At 43.2% G+C, this 20,970-nt stretch overlaps 1 protein-coding gene across 1 annotated transcript; it reads right to left on the bottom strand.

The window, feature by feature from the left end:
- Window positions 1–6,311: 6,311 nt before the first annotated feature.
- Window positions 6,312–11,849, bottom strand: LOC111258027. Its single transcript, XM_022828745.1, has 5 exons — window positions 11,685–11,849; window positions 7,988–9,384; window positions 7,683–7,895; window positions 7,468–7,592; window positions 6,312–6,722 (listed from the first exon to the last, which is right to left on the bottom strand). The coding sequence occupies exons 2-5, from the start codon at window positions 9,292–9,294 to the stop codon at window positions 6,595–6,597; spliced, it is 1,773 nt and encodes a 590-aa protein (XP_022684480.1). The 5' UTR covers window positions 9,295–9,384; window positions 11,685–11,849; the 3' UTR covers window positions 6,312–6,594.
- Between the last annotated feature and the right edge of the window lie 9,121 nt (window positions 11,850–20,970).

The raw sequence follows: 20,970 nt of genomic DNA, 5'->3' as shown, positions 1-20,970 counted from the left end.
AAATGTTCACATCTATAAAGCACGACTTGTCGCAAAAGGTTTTCGACAAGTTCAAGGAGTTGACTACGACGAGACCTTCTCGCCCGTAGTGATGCTTAAGTCCATTCGGATTATTCTAGCTATAGCTGCATACTTCGATTATGAGATATGGCAGATGGATGTCAAGACAGCTTTCCTGAATGGAAACCTAGCTGAGGACGTGTATATAATACAGCCCGAGGGTTTTGTCGATCCGAAAAATGCTGGAAAGGTATGCAAGCTTCAGAGATCCATTTATGGATTGAAGCAAGCATCTAGGAGTTGGAACATTCGTTTTGATGAAGTAGTCAAAGGATTTGACTTCATCAAGAACAAAGAAGAGTCTTGTGTTTACAAGAAGGTTAGTGGGAGCTCTGTAGTGTTTCTAATCTTATATGTGGATGATATATTACTGATTGGAAATAACATTCCTATGCTTGAGTCCGTAAAGACTTCACTGAAAAATAGTTTTTCGATGAAGGACTTAGGGGAAGCGGCATATATTCTGGGCATTAAGATCTATAGAGATAGATCGAGAAGGCTTATAGGTTTAAGCCAAGATACTTACATTGACAAAGTGTTGAAGCGGTTCAGCATGGAAGAGGCAAAGAAAGGGTTCTTGCCTATGTCACATGGCATACATCTCAGCAAGACTCAGTGTCCTTCGACTGCTGATGAGCAGGATCGCATGAGTAGAGTGCCATATGCCTCGGCTATTGGATCTATCATGTATGCAATGATAAGTACTCGCCCAGATGTTTCATATGCGCTAAGTATGACAAGCAGACACCAATCTGATCCAGGTGAGAGTCACTGGACAGCGGTGAAAAACATTCTTAAGTACTTGAGAAGGACTAAAGATATGTTCCTCGTCTATGGAGGTGAGGAGGAGCTCGTTGTAACAGGTTACACTGATGCTAGTTTCCAAACCGACAGAGATGATTCAAAGTCACAATCAGGATTTGTGTTCACACTGAATGGTGGTGCTGTTAGTTGGAAGAGTTACAAGCAGGAGACGGTGGCCGATTCTACGACAGAAGCCGAGTACATCGCGGCTTCGGAAGCCGCGAAGGAAGGTGTTTGGATAAGGAATTTCCTCATTGAGCTTGGTGTGTTCCCGAATGCGTCCAGCCCATTGAATCTCTACTGTGATAATAATGGGGCAATTGCGCAAGCAAAGGAGCCAAGGAACCACCAGAAGAACAAACACGTAATGCGGCGATTTCATCTCATTCGAGACTTTGTTAACCGAGGTGAGATCAAGATATGCAAAATACACACGGATCTGAACATTTCTGATCCGTTGACAAAACCACTCCCGCAGGTTAAGCATGATGTGCATGTAAGAGCTATGGGTATTAGGTACCTTCTAGATTGACTCTAGTGCAAGTGGGAGACTGTTGGAGGTATGCCCTAGAGGCAATCATAGAGATGATGATATTCCATTTGTATCCATGATTTGTATATTGTGTTCATTGAATATCCATTAAAGGCTACTTGAATTGATTTGCAATTATGTGAATTGTATGTGAAACTTTTTACATGTATGGTTATTCTAAAGTTGTCCCTAGTCGGAGTTCATGTGAGGACACACATGAATATTAGACTAGCACATGTATTAGTTGATGACTATGTTTCACAAGTCATGGACATGGAGATGTTGAACTAATAATGTGGACACATGTGGAGACATGTGTTAGGACTGACCCAACACGAGAAGTAGTTCTCTCTTTAACAACATATACGCTTTGTCCTTAGACCTGAGATTGTCGCATGTATTCTAGATGTGGATCGACCTACTTAGGGGCTATCAAACGCTACGCCGTAACAGGGTAGTTATAAAGGTAGCTTTCGGGTTTGTCAAGAAGCATGCTATGAGACATGGTCAATCAAGATGGGATTTGCCCCTCTCTGATTGAGAGTGATATCTCTGGGCCCCTCGAGTGAACGGATCCGAAAATGCATGGCCATGCTACGTACGGTTAAGAGTTAACCTACAAAGGGATTCCGAATCACAGGATCGAGAAAGAGCGGTCGGCTTGAAGCTAGACCAAATATCGTGAGGCAAAGGGAATAGCATGTATATTATGTTGTGATGGTTCGTCTGATATGATCTTCGTGTGCGTATAGGAGTTGGCACGTCTTGCTAGAGGCCGCTACCGACTATTGGGCCGAGTAGGAGTACTCGGGCCATGTCTATACGTATCCGAACCCATAGGGTCACACACTTAAGGGGCTGGAAGCCCAATTCGGATCTGATCCGAGTTGGATTAGGTTTAGGAGTACTAATGGGCCTCGGATCCAGAGGCCCATCAGGAACCTCTATAAATAGAGGGGTGGGGGCGCCCTAGGGTTTACACCTTTTGGCGAAACACATCTGCCGCGCCTCCCACGCCCTCGCCTGTTGCAACTCGCGGATCTAGCAGTCCGGCTTGCGACGCTTCCTCCCTGCACGTGTGGATACCTTGGAGGTGTTGCGCCTGCAGCACTTGGACGAGCCATCGATGAGCCGCCGACGAGCCACGACGAGCCGCGGCACCGGAGGCGATCTTGCTGCACGTGGACAAGCTGCTGAGGAGCTGCTGGACGTGATCGACTACGTACGACTACGTGATCGTCTTCACTGCATCGACGCATATCTACATCTTCCGCACCAGTAGTGCGTCGAGTGGTAATCCCGTGATCCTTATACGGCAGTTCTTCCTGGTTATACGCGGTAGAAATTTTGATTTGCGCTAGTGTAGCCTACGTGGAGCAGGAGACCGCATTGGCACCAGCACCTGCTCCAGCCCCGATGCCCGTACCTATCATCGACATATCGGACGATGAGCCCGAACCAGAAGAGCACCCAGAACCTGAGCCAGAAGAAGATTCAACACCAGGAGATGATCCCGAGCCCAAACCAGAAGCAGCCGCACAAGCTCTTGAGCCCGAAAGATGGATCAGATGGGTGAAGGAGGACTATGGACAAGGAGTACACATGGCTGACATGCTGAGATGGACTTGTCACCATTTGGGATATACCATGAGGCCTGTCTACAAGTGTGCACGGTATACACACCCTCGCTACCCTACATTCTGGGAGGTGAAGGTTACCCTTCGTGAGGAGCATGAAGGAGGATGAGAGGTAGTGGCTGTTCACCATGACGTGGCGATGAGGAGAACCATGGAGTCTGGCATAGCTGAGGCAGCTAGGAGAGCGCTTGAGGTCCTCTCTCACGAGGAATGTCCACGACTGCAGTATACATATCGCCAGTACCTTCCGTCCAGGGCCAGTGGTGAAGCAAGAACTTTCATAGCTACTCATGATGGAGTCGACATGGCCACGGACTACCTCCAAAAGTACCTATCTGCAACTCTCACCACCTTGAATGAAGCCAACAACACCCTCTTTGCTACTCAACGGGAGCTTCATGAGGTTAGATGGGAGAGAGATGTACTAGTGGCTTCTGCAACAGGGGTGCCGCCGCCGCAAGAGGATGCAGACTATCCCGCTTCGTCGCCGTCACCCAAGCGCCCCCGCTACGACTCGCCCAGCGCCGCAGCAGAAGATCTTTAGGAATTAGGAGTGTTAAGTTTAAATTCTTGTAATCGTTAGTCTTCGCTCGAGTGTGTTTAGTTTAAAGTGTGCTTAGATGCTTGGTTTTGTGCTAAATGTGTGAGTTGGATCTTTGTGCTAAATGTGTGGTTTTGTGCTAGTTAAGCCTTAGCCATACCTTGATTGGCCTTACACTACACTATTCCCCATAACTTGTTGAGTACTAACCATAAGTGTACTCACCCTTGCAAAATCGCTGTTCAGACCAAGATAATCCGATGGAGTACTTTGACGACTTTGAGGAGTTTTAGCCGTACGGTTCTTCAGTCACATGCTTGTGGTGTCGTCGTCGTCTTCGGAGTCCACTACGAAATAATTTAGGCTTGTGTTTTATTGAGACTTTTGGTCATGTAATAATGTTTAATACTCTCTCTATTCGTTTTAGCACTGTTTTTGTTATTCACTTATGTCATACATGTATGTAACTTGATCCTAGCGCACATGTATTGAATGCACTCGGTTTTATCCTTAAAATCGAGTGTGACATAATCCACTTCAGGATGATGATTGGCTAAAAGCAGTGGAGAAAATACTCACCATCACACAGTGTAATGACAAGGAGAAGATCCTGTATGTCTCAGAACGACTTGAGGGATCTGCTGCGCGTGGGAGCATGGTCGAGAGGATAGGAAGGGAAGGGAAGGTGGCAGAGCGGTGGGAGAGGCGACCTACATTGGAGATGTAGCAGCCATGGAGCCTGCCACCGTATCAAAGGAGATGGCACCTAGTGAAATCGAGGACACCTGAGTGAAGAGGAGGTTGCAATCAATTTTGCTAATCGGGATGGTGGTCGACGGCGAGCACCCAGCAGCGACAGCGATGCTGTCCTGCGAGGAGTGGAGCAGTAAGAGGAAGAGGGCAGGTGGTGGGCTGGTTGGGCTGAAAAACAGCTGGCCGATGGCCCATATCTTCTTAATTCCCTTCCCTTTTTTCTTTTACTTTTATCTCCTCTATTAAACCAGTGAATTTGTGTTGCATCTATTTGTGATCAGCCACATATATATTGATTTGGATAGTTAAACAATAATGAATGATTTGATAACAGAATGTTACATGAATTTCTATTTTTACTTATAAATTCATAAAATAGTATATATTATGGAAAAAATAATAAATTCACAAACGCTTAATTGAGTTCAATCTATGCTTACTCAGTCTACTTTGGACAAACCAGTGCTACTGGTCATAACAACTAAATCCATTAACAACACAACAACAATAACCCTCTAAAAACTCTACACAAACAATCCCTACTAAAAAAATAGTTAAGCAGAAAGAATTCTTCGCAAACAATAACCAATGCCAACATCTAGGTCGAACAATATAATAGCCTAATTTACCAATGTTATTAAAATACAGTGCCTAGTTACATCAGATGATGAGGAGCTATGCACACGTACCTTAGGAGCTGCTGACTTTCTAGAGAAGTGCAGATACGAAAGCCAAATATTATACCAGGCTGGTATATGTGATCAATGATCAATCTACAGCAACTCGGCAAGTCCTAGTCGTTGGAAACCAACTAGGCGAAACAGCAGAAAACCAGCAAAGCCGAAGTCGCCGGAAACCAATTTGGTGAAGCAGCAGAATACCAACAGCGAGTTGCGGCGGCAGGCGAACTAGAGAGGTAGAAGAGACGGGGGGAGAGAGACGAAAAAGAAGATGCGAAGACCTAATTAAGCCGAGGCAGAGGCGCTGTATTTATAGGCTCCTCTGAGGCGGTTGGGTACCGGGACGGGACTCACCGAGCCGTGCGGCGCACGAACGGAGATCGAGCCCAAGCGGATTTGGAAACGGATCGAGCGCAGAGATAACGGAAAGGCAAGCGATTTTTCCGGCCGCCTCGTCTCCGCGGCGCACGGCCATATGATTGGCGCCTACGGTGCCCCACTCGATCACGTCCGTTTCGCGATTCGATAGATCCCCCATGTTTTGAAGTACTACGAGGAATTCTGACCCTGGTTTTGCCAGAGCATGCCAGGCCCAACTCGTATAGGGCCCTAGAAAAAAAATACAACTCGGATTGCTGGTCGCGAGGAACAGAGCAGAGAGGATGATCCTTCTCATTCTCAAGAAAAGGAACAAAGCCAGGAGAAGTAGCGCCTGACATGAATAGAGGGAGCGAGCACGTGCAGAGGCAGCGCCAGTGACAAGCCGACCACGTTGCCGCCTCGCCAAAACTGCTGCTGCATTAGCCATTACGGTGAGTTAAACCCTAAACAATACTACATCGATGAGTAACCTGAATCGTAATTGTTTGATGTTGGGGAAAAGCACGACAGTGCAGCTCCTGGATGTAGAGTCATTTGTCTGACCCCTGTAGATCTAAAAGCTGAGCTTGAGTGAGGTAAAAGAAGCTGAAAGACTGAAACAAGGAAAGATGACATTATGCAAGACATCTAACCAAAACTTCCAGAGTGATATTGCACGCGATACTACCCAGCGACAAACCAACTACAGGCGAACAACTTGCAGTTCGTAACCTTCATCGATCAGGAACTTCTTAGCAAATCTGATGCTACACACACAATGCAAGAGTGTAATTTCAAATAGCAGTCTAGTACTACACAAGAGCTGCAAGGCCAAACATGCAGATAGATTATCCAGACATCTTATTTAATTTCCATGCAGGTAGCTAGAACGCATTATTAAGAGACCAGAAACCAATCAGATACTGTGAAAGGACATGAATAATTCAGAAAACCAGTGCACTGACTTGCCATACATAGTAGAGATATTTAAGGCCAAACCTGCATTAAGCTACACTAGGCAACGCTAACAGCAGCGATACAAACACCTAAACTTTACAAGCAGAGATCCTTCAGACACGCACAGAAGGTGCATACATACAAGCTGACAAAAGTCCACTCCCTTATTTTACATCTCAAAAGTCTAGTACTTTTCCTGCTGCTACACCAGAAGCTCCTCAAGGCTGAGGTCATCACAATCATTTCTTGACCTGGTTCTTACATTATACCTCAGATTGCTGGTTTCAAACATGTTGCCTGTGCACGATGCCCAGTACCATTTAGCGGTTCTGCAAGTACATCACCTTTATCTTCCCTGGGTTTGAACACTGCCCATAAGTAGTATTTGGCTTGAAACGCTGCAAGTATATATATGAGAGCATTGTGACTCAACTGAGAATTGAAAACGTACAAATGTAAAGAAAGCCCTAGTACTGATTTGGAATTATTAATAACATGATTTCTCAAGAATGGCATATTATGACCAGTGTTGTGCTTCGCTTGAAACGGAGGGTGCAACTGATGAAGGCAAACGTAAAGGAAGGTCTAGTACTGGTTTGGAAGAATAAAAAATGATTTCTCAAGAACAGTATACAATAAGCAGCGTTAAAGCTGTTGGTACAAGATAAAATTGCTGGAGCTCGGTGAAACAGCCGGTATGGCCAGTTATTGGAATTCTATTGAACATATGTTTGAGTTTTTGGATAAAGTTTGACTGAAACTTTCAGAGGAATATACCAAAATTTGACAAAAAAATATTTGTATAAACAATAAATGATCAATATGTCACTCATGTTTATCAACGATCACCATTTTTTTTTACCGAAGTCAACAGGAAAGCCCCTACCTATTTTTTTTATAATTTTCTTTATTTTAGACCCGTCTAATTCGCTTCACTCCCACTGGTAGTCAAACCTGGGCCTGCTCAGTGCTACTCAGGTGCTAACCACTAGGCTAGAGGCCCTTTCGCCAATTGGCCCATAGAAATAACAACAGACATAATTGGCTAGTCTTGAATTTGATTTAGACTGATGAAATCAGATGTAATGTAGATGTCTATTAGAAGTAACAGATTATATTTAAAAAAGAAAACAACATGCATACTCTGGTATCGTTTGGGCAGTAGAACAGAAGGAAATATAAGCATCTCAGCTTCATTGACAACAGCCCGCAAGAGCAAATCATTCTCCACGACTTCCTTAACAAGTTGATCTAGTTCTTCAACGTTCCTAGGATAGATTAAAGTTAATTAGACATTTATTTCAAATGGGAATGAAAGTAAAAAGATATGAAAAAATAGAGGACTTTGAAAAGGCTACCTCATATTTTCATGGAGGAAATACAAGCCAATGTTGTCACTGCTAGGTTTTGATGCCTTCCATACACTAGGCCAGGCAACCAATCTCGAAACGCGTTCCACTTCAACCACTGGAGGCAATGATTTTGATAATTCCCACACCTTCTCGCATGATTTGGTTGATAAATGTCCCGCAAGTGATATGTATTCCTTACCATCTATCTTAAAGATTCCCCTGTTAACATAAACAAAACGATTGTAAGCATCTATAATAGTCCAACCTACATACAAAACTGTAAATATAAATATTAAAACATGAGACTTTACTTCCAAGAAGGTTCGCAGATAGGTTTCGAGCAATAATTGCATTGTTGCTTCTTCAAAAGAGCTTCTTGTGGTGTCAATGTAATGGTACTATCAACACCCATCAGATTCTTATTACAACCATCAACTTCATCTCCAACTTCATTTGGTGCCATGCATCTCCTTCTCTTTATCGTCCCACAAGTCAAATTATCTTGTTGTACAACCCTTGTATAATCATCGTTGTCACATGTCGTAAGTCTTCCTTCTACCTTCTTCCTCTTTGAATTGACATCATTGTTTTTGCCAACATATCCAGATGGTTGATCCTTCTTATGCAAGCATGTTTTTGTAAACTCACTTTGGGCAACATCCTTGGAAGAAACTATTGCACAATTCTTATCTTTGCACGATGCCTTAAGGGTTTCACTTGCAAATGGGATATTTGAACCTCTTGAGACTCTTTTGCACTTTAAGGGTCTTGAGATTTCCTTGGAGTCCTTTCTAACATTGCTTTCTTGTCCGCCATTTGACTTTGGACCCAAGGTATCATCATCACTGCTTGATGCATAGACATTCCTTGCTTGGTGAGCCGACTTGGCCATTAACTCCAAATCAACATTCCTTGCCTGGTGAGCTGACTTGGCCATTAACTCCAAATCAGCATTCCTTGCCTGGTGAGCCGACTTGGCCATTAACTCCACATCAACATGATGTGAAGTTCCAGAGTGAGATTGCTTCCGGAGTCCCAAATTGGTGTTTGATCCATCTTTCGTGGCGTTTGATCCATCTTTCGAGTGGAAGGGGGTTGGATTCTCCAATTCCTTCGAACAAATCGAAGGGAGTACATTCTCAACTCTCAATGGATGAGATGACTTGATATCCATCAAAGGAATCAAATCATTGTCTAACCTTGAGGTAGGAGATTGCCTTGCATTCTTTGAGATATGTGATAATGATTGCTTTGATTTGCTAGCACCATTCTTCAATGGCAACACATCAGAAGATTGTCCAGCTCTGCTATCCTTCTGAGGTAGTATATTGACTTCTGCTATCCTGTTGATACCATCTTGATCTTTCTTATCACTCCCACATGGTTTCTTGCCACTATGGATATGAGCATTATCTTTAACACCAACACCACTTCTAGCATTCATCTTTCTCATGTTAGGCATATAAGCCTTGCGTCTCTCCATGTCTTTGATGATATTGTTCATGCGCTTAGAATTAAACCTAGGCTTGCGTCTCATAGACCCGTTTGCCGCTTTTGATTTGGTTGACATGCGCAACTTTGGGCCAAAAGAGCTGCTATGTTGCCTTTGATTCTCCATGTAGCTTTGGGTGATTTAAGTTTACCTGAATTACTTTTGATTGGTGTCAAAGGAAAACCATGGTTCAAAATGCTAGCATCCAAGGAATGTCTACAAAGATAAAAAGATCGTAATTATTTTATAAATTTTAAAAGACGGCAACGAGGAATCTTTATTGCTCAAAGAAATATGGCATAGGTGATAAATGACCTAGGCAATGGTACGTCGCCTGACTACCACCACACAACTCTTTTCCATGCTCAACGCCACCCAAGTTGTTGTAGTTTCGGCTATAGCTCATAAGCCAACCAACTAGGTGTATATATAACTCTGGCGGTGGTGCAACACTTTTGCCACATATAATGATGCAACCAACTAGGAGTAAGGCAATTGTGAGCATGATTGAAGGTCCACAACTATCACCATGTATATAGTTGGAGGCCCCAACGTAACAAGCTACGATGTTTAGACCACACTAATTAAGACCAGATCGAGCTGGTGATCTAACTGGAAAAAAAAACTAGAAACCAAAGACTCTGCAAGTTCGATCTGAAATTGAACCTTCATTGATCCATCCAAACCGAGTTGAACCATACCAGCAATGAGTAGAGAAGCGCACCAGGCATCAGGCTTGTAAACCAATGAGCTCACCAGTTGAACCACTCAAACCGTAAGCCGAGTGCTTTGTTGGTTCAATGTCTAATTCAGTTTCAATAACTATGATTTAGATAACGTGATGTGAGCTTGTCTAAAAGTGGTGACCTCACATCACCAATCAATGGGCCATGTTGGCACGAGACATATCTTGCACACATCATATAGCATTATATGAGGGAACAAGGCTACCATAAATACAACACAAATTGACCAAGATTCATGGCAATGGTTTATAAACCAAGAACAAGTATAGAAATCAGCAACTAACACATTAATCTCTCAAGTAAATAGCACAAGTACGGGTGCAAACAGGTCAAACATTATAATGGTTGATTGACCTAGGGGGTTGGATCAAAAGAATCAAATATCCGAACCAGATTTGAATATGTCCACATAGATAGTTGCATAGGGTATCCATAGGATAGTTTGATTAATGCCCAAGAGAACAAATGAAGCATAATTCCTTTTTTTTCTAATATAAGTATTTGCTAGTCCGAATCACGAAAAAGGTTAAAATTCTACCTTCACAAAATATTCCAATAAATTCAAAACAACTCCAAAAAACGCAATGGAAGTTAATCAAACTTATTATTTTATAAAAGCTTCCAATTTGAGGAAGTTTGAAAGAGTTTGACTAACATTTCAACTAAAGGCTTTGAATTGGAGATAATTTTTAAGTGGAGAGAATTTATAGAAGTTTTGATTTTAGTGGTTGGCTTTATGTTGTTGTCAATCTATCGACTTTCTATGTATTGTAATAGAACATTGTGAGTGTTTGTAAGACATATCTATTTGACTACGACTCCATGTGGCAGCTTGTGGTACATCATATCATATATTGTTAAATGCTAAGATGCTTGTTGGTTGGAGTTTGGATTAGTAAAATTGTCGAGTGATCATAACATATGTGATATATATGGTTGTTGCTTTCTCAAAAATCCAAGGGATGTGATCAATTGGCATCCAACTCGTCATGTATTCAATCCGTGTTAAGTCATATTTGATATAAAGTATCCACATATGCATCTATCAGTATACGATTTTTATTATGTTTAAGAAAAAATATATATAATCCATCTGTGTCAGATCTGACTAAGAGAGGAAAAAAATGTATCCATCCATGCTGATTCCATTGCACCCATAAGTACTAGATAGTACTAGATAGTACTCACAACTGATCTATAAATAGAGACTAAGTGACTGTTTAAACTTGTGTGTCAGGTTGCAGCAGCCATCTATGTCCAATTCATGAACATACCATAGAAGCCATCGGATGATCAGAATGAACCTCTTGAACTGGAACTGAATCAAGCAACCATCCTTTGGCACTTAATGCTGCAACGACTATGCGGGGCACTGGGCAGGGATGATCCATCCAGTAATCACCTCTCCTCTGCTCTCCATCCACCATTGCCACCCAAACTGCTTCTGGCCAAGAGGAACCACGATCCTAACAAGATCCAATCTTGCAACTAGCGTCTGATTGTTGACTACACAGAGCCCGAGCTGATCTATCCCAACGAGAAATAAACCCACGACTAATCGAGCCCAAACCAATCGGCTAACAAATTAATCCTAAGGCGAGTATCAATTCATTCACCAGGGGGAAAAAAAAGCACAAGCAAGCACACAGGCACACACATACCAGCACGAGTACAAGAACAATGGGAGCTCATCCCGGAAGTCAGAAACAACAAGCCTGTCAAAGAATCAGGGGCAAAAGAAAAGATTGGTGTGAGACAGGACGCGTGTACCTTACGGCCGGCGTTCGTTCCTCTCCAGCACAGCTACAGAGAAGAAATCCGAAACAGAGACACCCAAGACGAACTCGCTTCAAAGATACCGATCGAAGGAAAGGGATTTTGCCGCAGCATAAGAGCCTAGAGGCGGCGGGGGCCGGAGAGAGGAAGTGAAGAAGAGAGGAGATGCCAAGCAGTTTATCGTGCGGGGGGGCTAGCTAGGCGTGCAACCGCTGGACTTATGGAAACTACCCTGCGGAGTGGATACGGGAGGCGTTGCGTCCGGCGAGATTTCCGTGCGCCGTTCCCGCTCGCGCCCGTTTGGAGAGGACGCCATTCTTTTCCAAATTCAAATACGTGATACGTGCGGTTACTGTTGGGGACAGGTTGGGACCGACCGGGGCGTGGTGCAATGGCTCTCTCGCCTCGCAGGACGCGAGGGCGAGATGGTTGAGGGAGGAGAAAACTGCAATTTCACGGGCGGGCGGGTCGATCGGTGCCGGTGCGCCATTGGCGGGCGGCGCGGTGGCGCCAGTAACTTATGCTTATCCCCTCGGGACTCCACTACTCGAGATGAATGCAGCGTGAGGTGGTGCTGCGTTTTAACTCCAACCTACAGGCTACAGCGCGGTAGATGGGCACGTCTCCATGCGAACATGCGCCGCGTGCACGCGTGTGCAGGGGCACCTCCTGCTTGTTCGCTGTTTCTCTTTTCTTACAGCGCCGTGCAGTGCTCAGTACTGGGGCGATCAGATTTTAGGCAGGACTTTTAAAGAATGGGCGATCTTTTGTATAGATCAACAACAAGTTCTTGATTTCTTCACAAAGGGCCTGGTACGGTAAGAGGCTCAACCCCATCGACCGAAAATAGAGATATCAACTTGAGGAAACACTTCTGAATAAAATATCCTCCGAAATACTGCAATACAAAACTGATCGGAACAAAAGTTGGCGGTCAGTTCATTTGTTCAGATCCGAACAGGGTAAGAAAGTCAAGATGAATCCGGCCCTTGCGTTGATTCTTCCTCGTCGATACAGACATTAAAACATCGCTCAGTATCCACAAGATAAAAAAGTAAGGGATTCTGGTACTGAATATTGCCAATTTTTAGAATCCAAAAGAGTACTTGCCTGGCCTCTACAGATATAAAGGCTGAGCTAAGCTAAGTGAGGTAAAAGAAGCTGAAACAGAAAGACTACAGCAGAAACATCACATAGACTCATCACCAGCTAAGAAAAAAGCAGCTACTGCATTATAAGAAACCTCCATCTTCATCACAAAGCTTTTAGCAATAACGATCATCTTCAAGCAGCAGTTGCAAGCCAAACAAGCAGGCTAGTCAAACATCGTATTTGCATTATGTGCAGGTTCAACGCAATATAAGAAACAAAATCACGAGAATGCAACCAGATGCTACGCAAACACACTGCAATTTAAAGCAAATGCCCATGGGAATGATGTACCTGCAGTTTTCTCCAAAGGAAATGACAAGCATTAAGAAAACATGCGCTCATAGATGTCTTACACTTGCTAGAGAAATTACTCACATGACCTGCGTTAGACTAGCCTAACTGCACTACAAGCACCCGAACCTTACAAGCAGATGTCCTTTAAGTATGCAACTTGCATAAACTGAGCAAAAGCTAATATCCAAGAACTTGCAGTAACTAACACTTATAAGAAACACAACTTTATTACAACACAACAATATTACACAACAGAACTTTATTACAACACAAGAATATTACACAAGAGTGTACAACACCCTCTCTTTAGTGGCTAGCCTAGCACTCACCCTTTACTTCTACCATACTCCACTCATCTACCATGCTCATGGTTGAATGGCATGGCAAGGAAAGGACCTCTATTTATAGGCCAAGGGAGTTCATAGGATGATGACATGTGTCCCCTTCTATAGTTTTCACTAGACAAATATCTATGTTCTACACTATTCTAATTTCTTCATGGCAACAACATCTAGTGCCTTCATGGAAAATATCATGGATCATGAGTTATGGGGAAGGCTCTAAAAGTTTGTATTGCTTTCCTTCAACACTCCCCCTCAATGCAAACTTCTCTCCAGAGTTATCTTACAGACCATGCCGAGTGCCTCCCAAAATTTCTCGAACTTTGTCTTGTTCAAGCCTTTTGTGAAGATGTCGGCAATCTACTCATCAGTCTTTGTAGGCACCATCTCAATCTCTCCTTCAAGGACCTTTTCTCTTATGTAGTGGTAATAAACTTTTATGTGCTTGATCCTTACATGAAAAACTGGATTTCTTGCTAGGCGTATGGAGGATAAGTTGTCACAGAAAATTCTTACTCGGTAGTCCACAGGTTGATGAAGATCCTCCGTCAATTGCTTGAACCTCGCGTTCTCTTGTGCTGCCATTGCCGCTAATCGATACTCAGCTTTAGTACTAGATAATGCCACAGTAGATTGTCTCTTGCTGCACCACGATATAGCTCCTGATCCAATACTGAAGAAGTATCCTATGGTTGACCGTCACGTGCCATAATCTCCAGCGTAGTCAGCATCGCAGTATCCCATCACCTGGCAATCTTTCGTCTTCTTGTATAGAATACCAAAATTGATGGTGCCCTTAACATACTTGAAGATACGTCTGACTGCATCAAGGTGAGGCTTCTTTGGATTGCTCATGTATCGACTAACCACTCCAACTTGATAAGAAATATCCGGCCGAGTTAACATGAGATAGATGAGGCTTCTGACCAGTTGTCAATACATAGTCATGTCCTCCAACTCCTTCCCTTCATCTTCTTGTAGCCTCACATTAGGATCCATAGGAGTAGAGATAGGCTTGCAGTAAAGCATCCCATACCTTAGTAAAAGGTCCTTGGCATATTTCTGTTGACCCAGAAATAGCCCTTCCTTTGTGCGCTCCACCTCAAGTCCAAGGAAGTGATTCAATTCTCCAAGCTCCTTCATTTGAAATTGGACTGAGAGATTTTCTCTTGTCCTTTGTATCCGCTCAAGTAGTCTCCGGTGATGATCAAATCATCAACATAGACTAGGACTATTGCTAGTCTACCATCCTTGGCCTTCACGAATAAGCTAGAGTCTGATGGAGTGACTTTGAAACCACTTTGTACAAGAAACTCACCGATTTTCCTGTACCATGCTCGTGGAGCTTGCTTCAAGCCATAGAGAGCCTTCTTTAATTATAAATGTACTCAGGGTGGATCTTACTCTCAAAGCCTCTTGGTTGCTCCATGTAAATATCCTTATCAAGCTCATCATGTACAAATGCATTCTTGACATCCATCTGCCACAACTTCCAAGACTTGCAAGCGGCTAATGCTAGCAAGACTCAAACATTTGTGATTTTTTCCACCGGACCGAATGTTTCTTCATAGTCTAGCCCATATTGCTGAGAGAAACCTCGAGTTACAAGCCGAGCCTTATACCTCTCAACTGAGCCATCAGGACGAGTCTTTATCTTGTAAACCCATTTGCAAGATATAGACTTTACTTCCTTCAGTCCTGGCACTAAATCCCATGTTTGATTCTTATTTAGTGCCTTGATTTCTTCCTCCATCGCCTTATGACACTTGGGGCCTTTTGCTGCCTCTTCATACAAAGATGGCTCAATAGGTATAGACTCATCAACTAGGGCAGCATTAGCATACCTTGGATTAGGCTTGCTCTACATTGTTGTTCTCCTTAATCCTTGAACAGGCTCGGCAAGCTCCACTTGTGGTAGTTGGGGCTCCTCCGAGGTCATCTGATATACACCAGTCTTCCAAGGGCTCTTGGGTTTGTTTGGGGAACCCTCTTTATCTTCACTTGGGGTTGGTGGCTCCTCCTCATCTTCTTGGATTTCTTCTGGAAACTCCTCAAAATCATGTGATTCTGGTAGCTCGACCTTCTCAGGTGACTACCATGCTGAGGCTTCATCAAATACTACATTTCTTGAGATGTGGCACTTTCCTGTGGTTGGATCGTAGCACCTCCAACCTTTCCGTGCATCATCAGCAAACACAACCAAATACTTTGAGATGGCTGACCACCGGCTTCACCTTCCATAGTAGCTCATGTGGTGACTTGAATCCCATCTTGGGTCGAGGTAGCCTATTAATTACATAGGCTGTTATCCTCATACACTCAGCCCAGAACCTTGCAGGTACGTTCTTGGCATGGAGCATACTTCAACAAGTCTCCGCAAGATGGCGATTCTTGCACTCCGCTACTCCATTTTGTTGTGGAGTATTAGGACAAGTTAATTGCCTTCTTATTTTGTGCTCCTTAAGATAGACAGTGAACTCATTTGATAAATACTCTCTCCCATTATCAGTACGAAGGCACTTAATTCTCATGCTAAGTTCACCTTCTATCTTCTCCTTAAACTACTTGAACTTTGTGACAGTTTCAGACTTCTCTTTCATAAAGTAAACCCAAACGTACCTTGAGAAGTCGTCAATGAAAGTCACCATGTACCTCATCCCTCCAATAGATATTTGCTTAACTGGGCTGAAAATATCTGAGTGTATGAGCTCCAATGGCGTCTAGGACTGATGTTTCGATTCCTTGTATGGCAATTAATGAGCCTTGCTGTACTGACAACCAGCACAAACCATGTCTGTCCGGATGTCCACTTGAGGAAGCCCTTTTAGTACTTGCTTCTGGATCATCTCCTTTAGCTTACCGTAGTTAACATGTCCAAGACGCGCATGCCAAAGATCACCAGTCTCATTCCTCTAAGTTTAGTCCACATAAGCAGATTCAGCGGAGAGGACAAAGACCGATTGTCTCCTACTTCCTTCCATGATGGGTGTGCAAATCACCTTCAATTTTCTAGAAATTGCCACACCTTCTGGTCAAAGGAGAACGTATTTTCCTTCTGCTGTCAACTGAAAAACTGACAGCAGATTCTTCTTCAAGCTAGGAACATGATAAACCTTATCGAGTTGGAGTTGCTAAGGACCATACCTTGGAACGACTGCCTTCCCAACATGAGAGATGGATAATCTCGAGTTGTCTGCCATAAGCACAACTCTCCTTCCCTTGTAGTCGGCTATTCCCTCCAACTTTTTGTCATTACTAGTCATGTGGTTGGAGCACCTAGAATCGATGATCCAATCCTCCTTGTAGTTAACTGTTGGATCAATTGTTGTTGCAAAAGCAGGTGCCTCCATGTCCTATTCCAACTCATCTTCTTCAACGTCCTGAGAAAACCCAGCTTTAACATCCCACTCTTCTTCACTAGTGTGTCTCCCCTTTTTCTCTCGTGTGGTGGTGGCCACATTCCCTTCAAAATATTTCTCATTCCCTTCGAAGCGCCTCCTTGGAAATCGGTATTCTCGAGCAAAGTGACCCTTCTTACCACAATTGAAGCATCCATCCTTTCTTGGTTGTTGTTGCTGGTTTTCTCGTCCATGGGCTCCCCCATAAAGAGCTACTTTTCTCCTTTGGGTGATGCTTGCCACCTTCTATCCACCTTGCTTTCGGCTTTCCTTGCCCCCGAGGTGCTTTTTGCTTGTGACGAGAGCCTCCTCTTCTTCCTTCACAGTAATGCCTCCCATCTTCTTAGCTAACTGCTCCTGATTAGCCAACAAATTTTCTAGCTCCACCAATGAAAGTTGAGTAGGTCATCCACTCATTGCGGTTATAAACACTTGATATTTAGATCTAAGGCCATTAATGATGATTCTCCTCATACGTGCCTCACCAACCTTCTCATCCGGTGCAAGTTTGAATATCTCTTGACAGATGGATTTTACTTTTGTGAAATATTAACTAATAGTCAAAGTTCCTTGAGAGATACTTGACAGCTCCTTTTATAATAGTTGGAGGCGTGCTTCATTCTTCTTCGAGAATAATTTCCCCAGAGTCTCCCAAACTTCCTCCTCAATAGTTGTCTTTAGCACGAACATGGCCTTATCGGCTTTGATGCGCCATTTCCGCAAGGCATCGGCTCCATCCTTCTTCAAAGAACTATCGCCACTGTCCTTTGGTGGAGGCACTGTTTCGGCGTCTGCAACAACCTCCCATAGGTCTTGGCCTTGTAGGTATGACTCCATGCAGGTCTTCCAATAGCCATAGTTATGGCTATTGAGCTTCTTAATCCCACCACTTGCGCTAGCAAGATCTGCCATGGTAATTGACGCCCGACTTCAAGTTAGCTTTCTTGGTCCCGGACCAATGAGCTTCACAGTCCCAGGTTGTGCACCGATAGAGTCTCCTCTTAGCGCCTTGGTATTGCACCGAACATAGCAAACACTAGAGAGCCTCTTAGTATTGCACCGAACACAGCAAACACTAGAGAGCCTCCTCCAGACGGTCCCGGACCGCCAAGCTCTAATACCCCTTGTTGGAAATTGAGGTGGCCCTAATACCCACTAATCTGAGGACCTACACCTAGGACACCAACTCACTCTAGAGTCGATCAGCCCTTTTAATTTCTAGTTACATAGTGCGACGGGTCCTTTCGACAGCAGAGCCACATTCTCACTTCCGAGTGGTAGAGCCTACCAACAGATGAAGCTAACTTCCGGGTGTCAGAGCCAACCTACAGTGAAGTCCAGACCCTTGTGATCTCGGGTGACATAGCCAACCTTCGATGGATCACAACTTATGCACCTAGTACTTAAAAACTATATGGTCCAACCGGAAGACTAACATTTATAAGAAACATAACTTTATTACAACACAATAATATTACACAAGAGTGTACAACACCCTCTCTTTAGTGGCTAGCCTAGCAATTACCCTTTACTTCTACCATACTCCACTTATCTACCATGCTCATGGTTGAATGGCATGGCAAGGAAGGGGGCCTCTATTTATAGACCAAGGAAGTTCATAAGATGATGACATGTGTCACCTTCTAGAGTTTTCACTAGACAAATATCTATGTTCTACACTATTCAAATTTCTTCACGGCAACAACATTTAGTACCTTCATGGAAAATATCATGGATCATAAGTTGTGGGGAAGGCTCTAGAAGTTTGTATTGCTTTCCTTCAACAGTTACTTTATTTCTCAAAAGGAAAAGAGAGCATCTCACGTATCTCCAAAAAAGATCATCAGCAGATTCTGAATTTGATATCATTCTAGATTGCAGCAATGATCATTTGCCACAACCGTTTCTGATGCCAATTCAGTGCCATCATTTAGAGCACAGTTTGTGACATCATTCAGAACAAAATCAGAATTTGCAGCACCTACAACAGCCTCTTCATCTTTGTTTACACATGTATCTTCTTTGTTTCTTCACAGGTCTACCATTATTAGGACTTTGATTGCTGAAGTCTCCAGTCAGTACAGTTGCTTCCGCATAACATCCAGTGCCTACTCTATGCTTCGTCATTGGTCCATCATACTTAATAGACTGCGACTGACATTTTCCGGCTGCACATCTACAGCCTTATTTTCTTCATTGTCATCATCATCATCATCGTCATCATACGGTAGAATGAGTTTTCTGCACTTCTTTGGGTTGTTTTTGCCAAAGTGTTGAAGAGCATCGGAACTTTCCTCTTCTGTAGCACTGTCTGCAAGAATAAATTTTACCGGAGCCAATAGCTTTGATGGCCCGCTCTGATATTCCATTCGATTTTCAAATTCAATGTGCTCATATAGCATACAGTTGTTTTCCTTGGACAACATACCATTGGTTGATCAATGCGGCATGACTTTGTCCACAACACCATTTTGCAGACTGGAAGGCTGCGTTACATTTGCAGCAATGATTTTCTGCTGCAACTCAGTGCTAGCCCTACAATCCTGTTGGGATCTGACCTCTTCATCTTCTCTTTCCAGTGCCAAGTCATCTATGACATTGCCATTACCGCTGCTGCATGATACTTGCTTTGATGTGCACCAACTGAAGTTCTATTATCCTCTACAGGATTCACTTTTGTATTCTTGCATCCAACCTGAGCGGAGTGATTTATCAGATTGTCATGATCTCTGGGTTTGAAAGAAGAGTCTGCACCACTGTCCATGCAATTCAATTTGTCTCCACTTCTCATTAACTGAGTTCCCACGCCCAGATGTGGGACTTGTAGGCTCTACATTTGTTTCCATCACAACAAATCCTTTGAGTGGTGCTGTTACTGATTGGGAGGTTTTCTTCGATTTGCAATCTCTCCTCAATTTCGTGAGGTCAATATCTCCTAATTTATAACCCAAGCAATTGACAATCACAGGGCTTGGCTGCTCAATGTTCCTTGTGTGAACAGAGTTTTCATTGTTGACCTGCCAGTTCTCACCTTTGTTGCTCTTAGCTGTCTCTGTCCCAATTGTTTCACAAGAATGTAACACCTTCCCACTAGTACGTACAATGCTTGTAGCATTGCACCCATTTCTATTGGTGCAGTCGCTCATTGGTCCGACAGTTAACTTCTTTTTAGTGCACTTCTTTCGTGGAGAATTCTTTTCTGGAGAATAAAATTTTTTGAGAGATTTAAATTTTTTATACGGTTTCCTTTTTGCAATCCTCCCTGCCGCTGCATCATCCCTTGATGATCCACATCTTTTGGTAACTGGCTGGTTCACTGTAGAACCAAAATGAGCATCACGTACATTGCTGCCTTTCACTAGACACCTTGTCTACAGGTCCGCTGCAAGGAACTTCACCATGCCTTTGTTGGCATTCATAACAGAACCAGCAGTCTACTGATGATGCATCAAAGAGAACTTTATCCAAACAGTACCTACACAATCACAAATCAGAATAAGAAATGATAATTGCTACTTCTCTCTTGAAATCCATTTAAAGATAAACAAATTCGTACCAGCATAACTACCAAAGATACCGTACTTGATCTGATTTGTGATAAGAGTTTTCATAAGGAAAACAAATTTAGTTTGGGCTGTGCTCAATAACGAGCATAACAGACAGCTAGATATAACAAAGGTGTAGCCAATGTTTTTCTAGGCCAAATGATATAGCTTATAATTCAAAGAAATTCAAAAGCAGATAGACCTGGTAGCTGACTGTTCTATTTTTTGCCAACACATACTTAATACAGTAGCTTACCCCAACTTGCTTGGGACTGAAATGGTTTGATGTTGATGTTGATATTTAATACAATATGAAAGATCATTAGGGAGAAAAGAAAGCATACCGGTGTGTGGCAGATCCATTGCAGTCCCTGCAACATATCAAGAGGTGTTTAATTCCAATATCTCCGCACACTTCACATACAGTTCCCTGCATAAAATTGCAAAACGGTTTCTTATGAAAGTATCATCTAGAAAGTACTCCACGATACAGGTTTAGCTCGTATTGTTTCAGGCACTTCCACCAAGAACCGTACAAGAAAAGAGAGGC

The sequence above is a fragment of the Setaria italica genome, chromosome VII (genome assembly GCF_000263155.2).
Source record: "Setaria italica strain Yugu1 chromosome VII, Setaria_italica_v2.0, whole genome shotgun sequence".
In the NCBI taxonomy this organism is placed as follows: Eukaryota; Viridiplantae; Streptophyta; class Magnoliopsida; order Poales; family Poaceae; genus Setaria; species Setaria italica.
This window is presented reverse-complemented; position numbering and strand designations above follow the sequence as displayed.

Bases quoted from the DNA above. Each gene is read 5' to 3' on its own strand.
- LOC111258027 (XM_022828745.1), bottom strand. From the start codon at position 9,294: ATGGAGAATCAAAGGCAACATAGCAGCTCTTTTGGCCCAAAGTTGCGC. The intron at 7,896-7,987 runs GTAAAGTCTCAT...TTATGTTAACAG, and splicing joins ATCTGCGAACCTTCTTGGAA to GGGAATCTTTAAGATAGATG. The intron at 6,723-7,467 runs GTATGCATGTTG...ATATACTTGCAG, and splicing joins ACTGCCCAAACGATACCAGA to CGTTTCAAGCCAAATACTAC.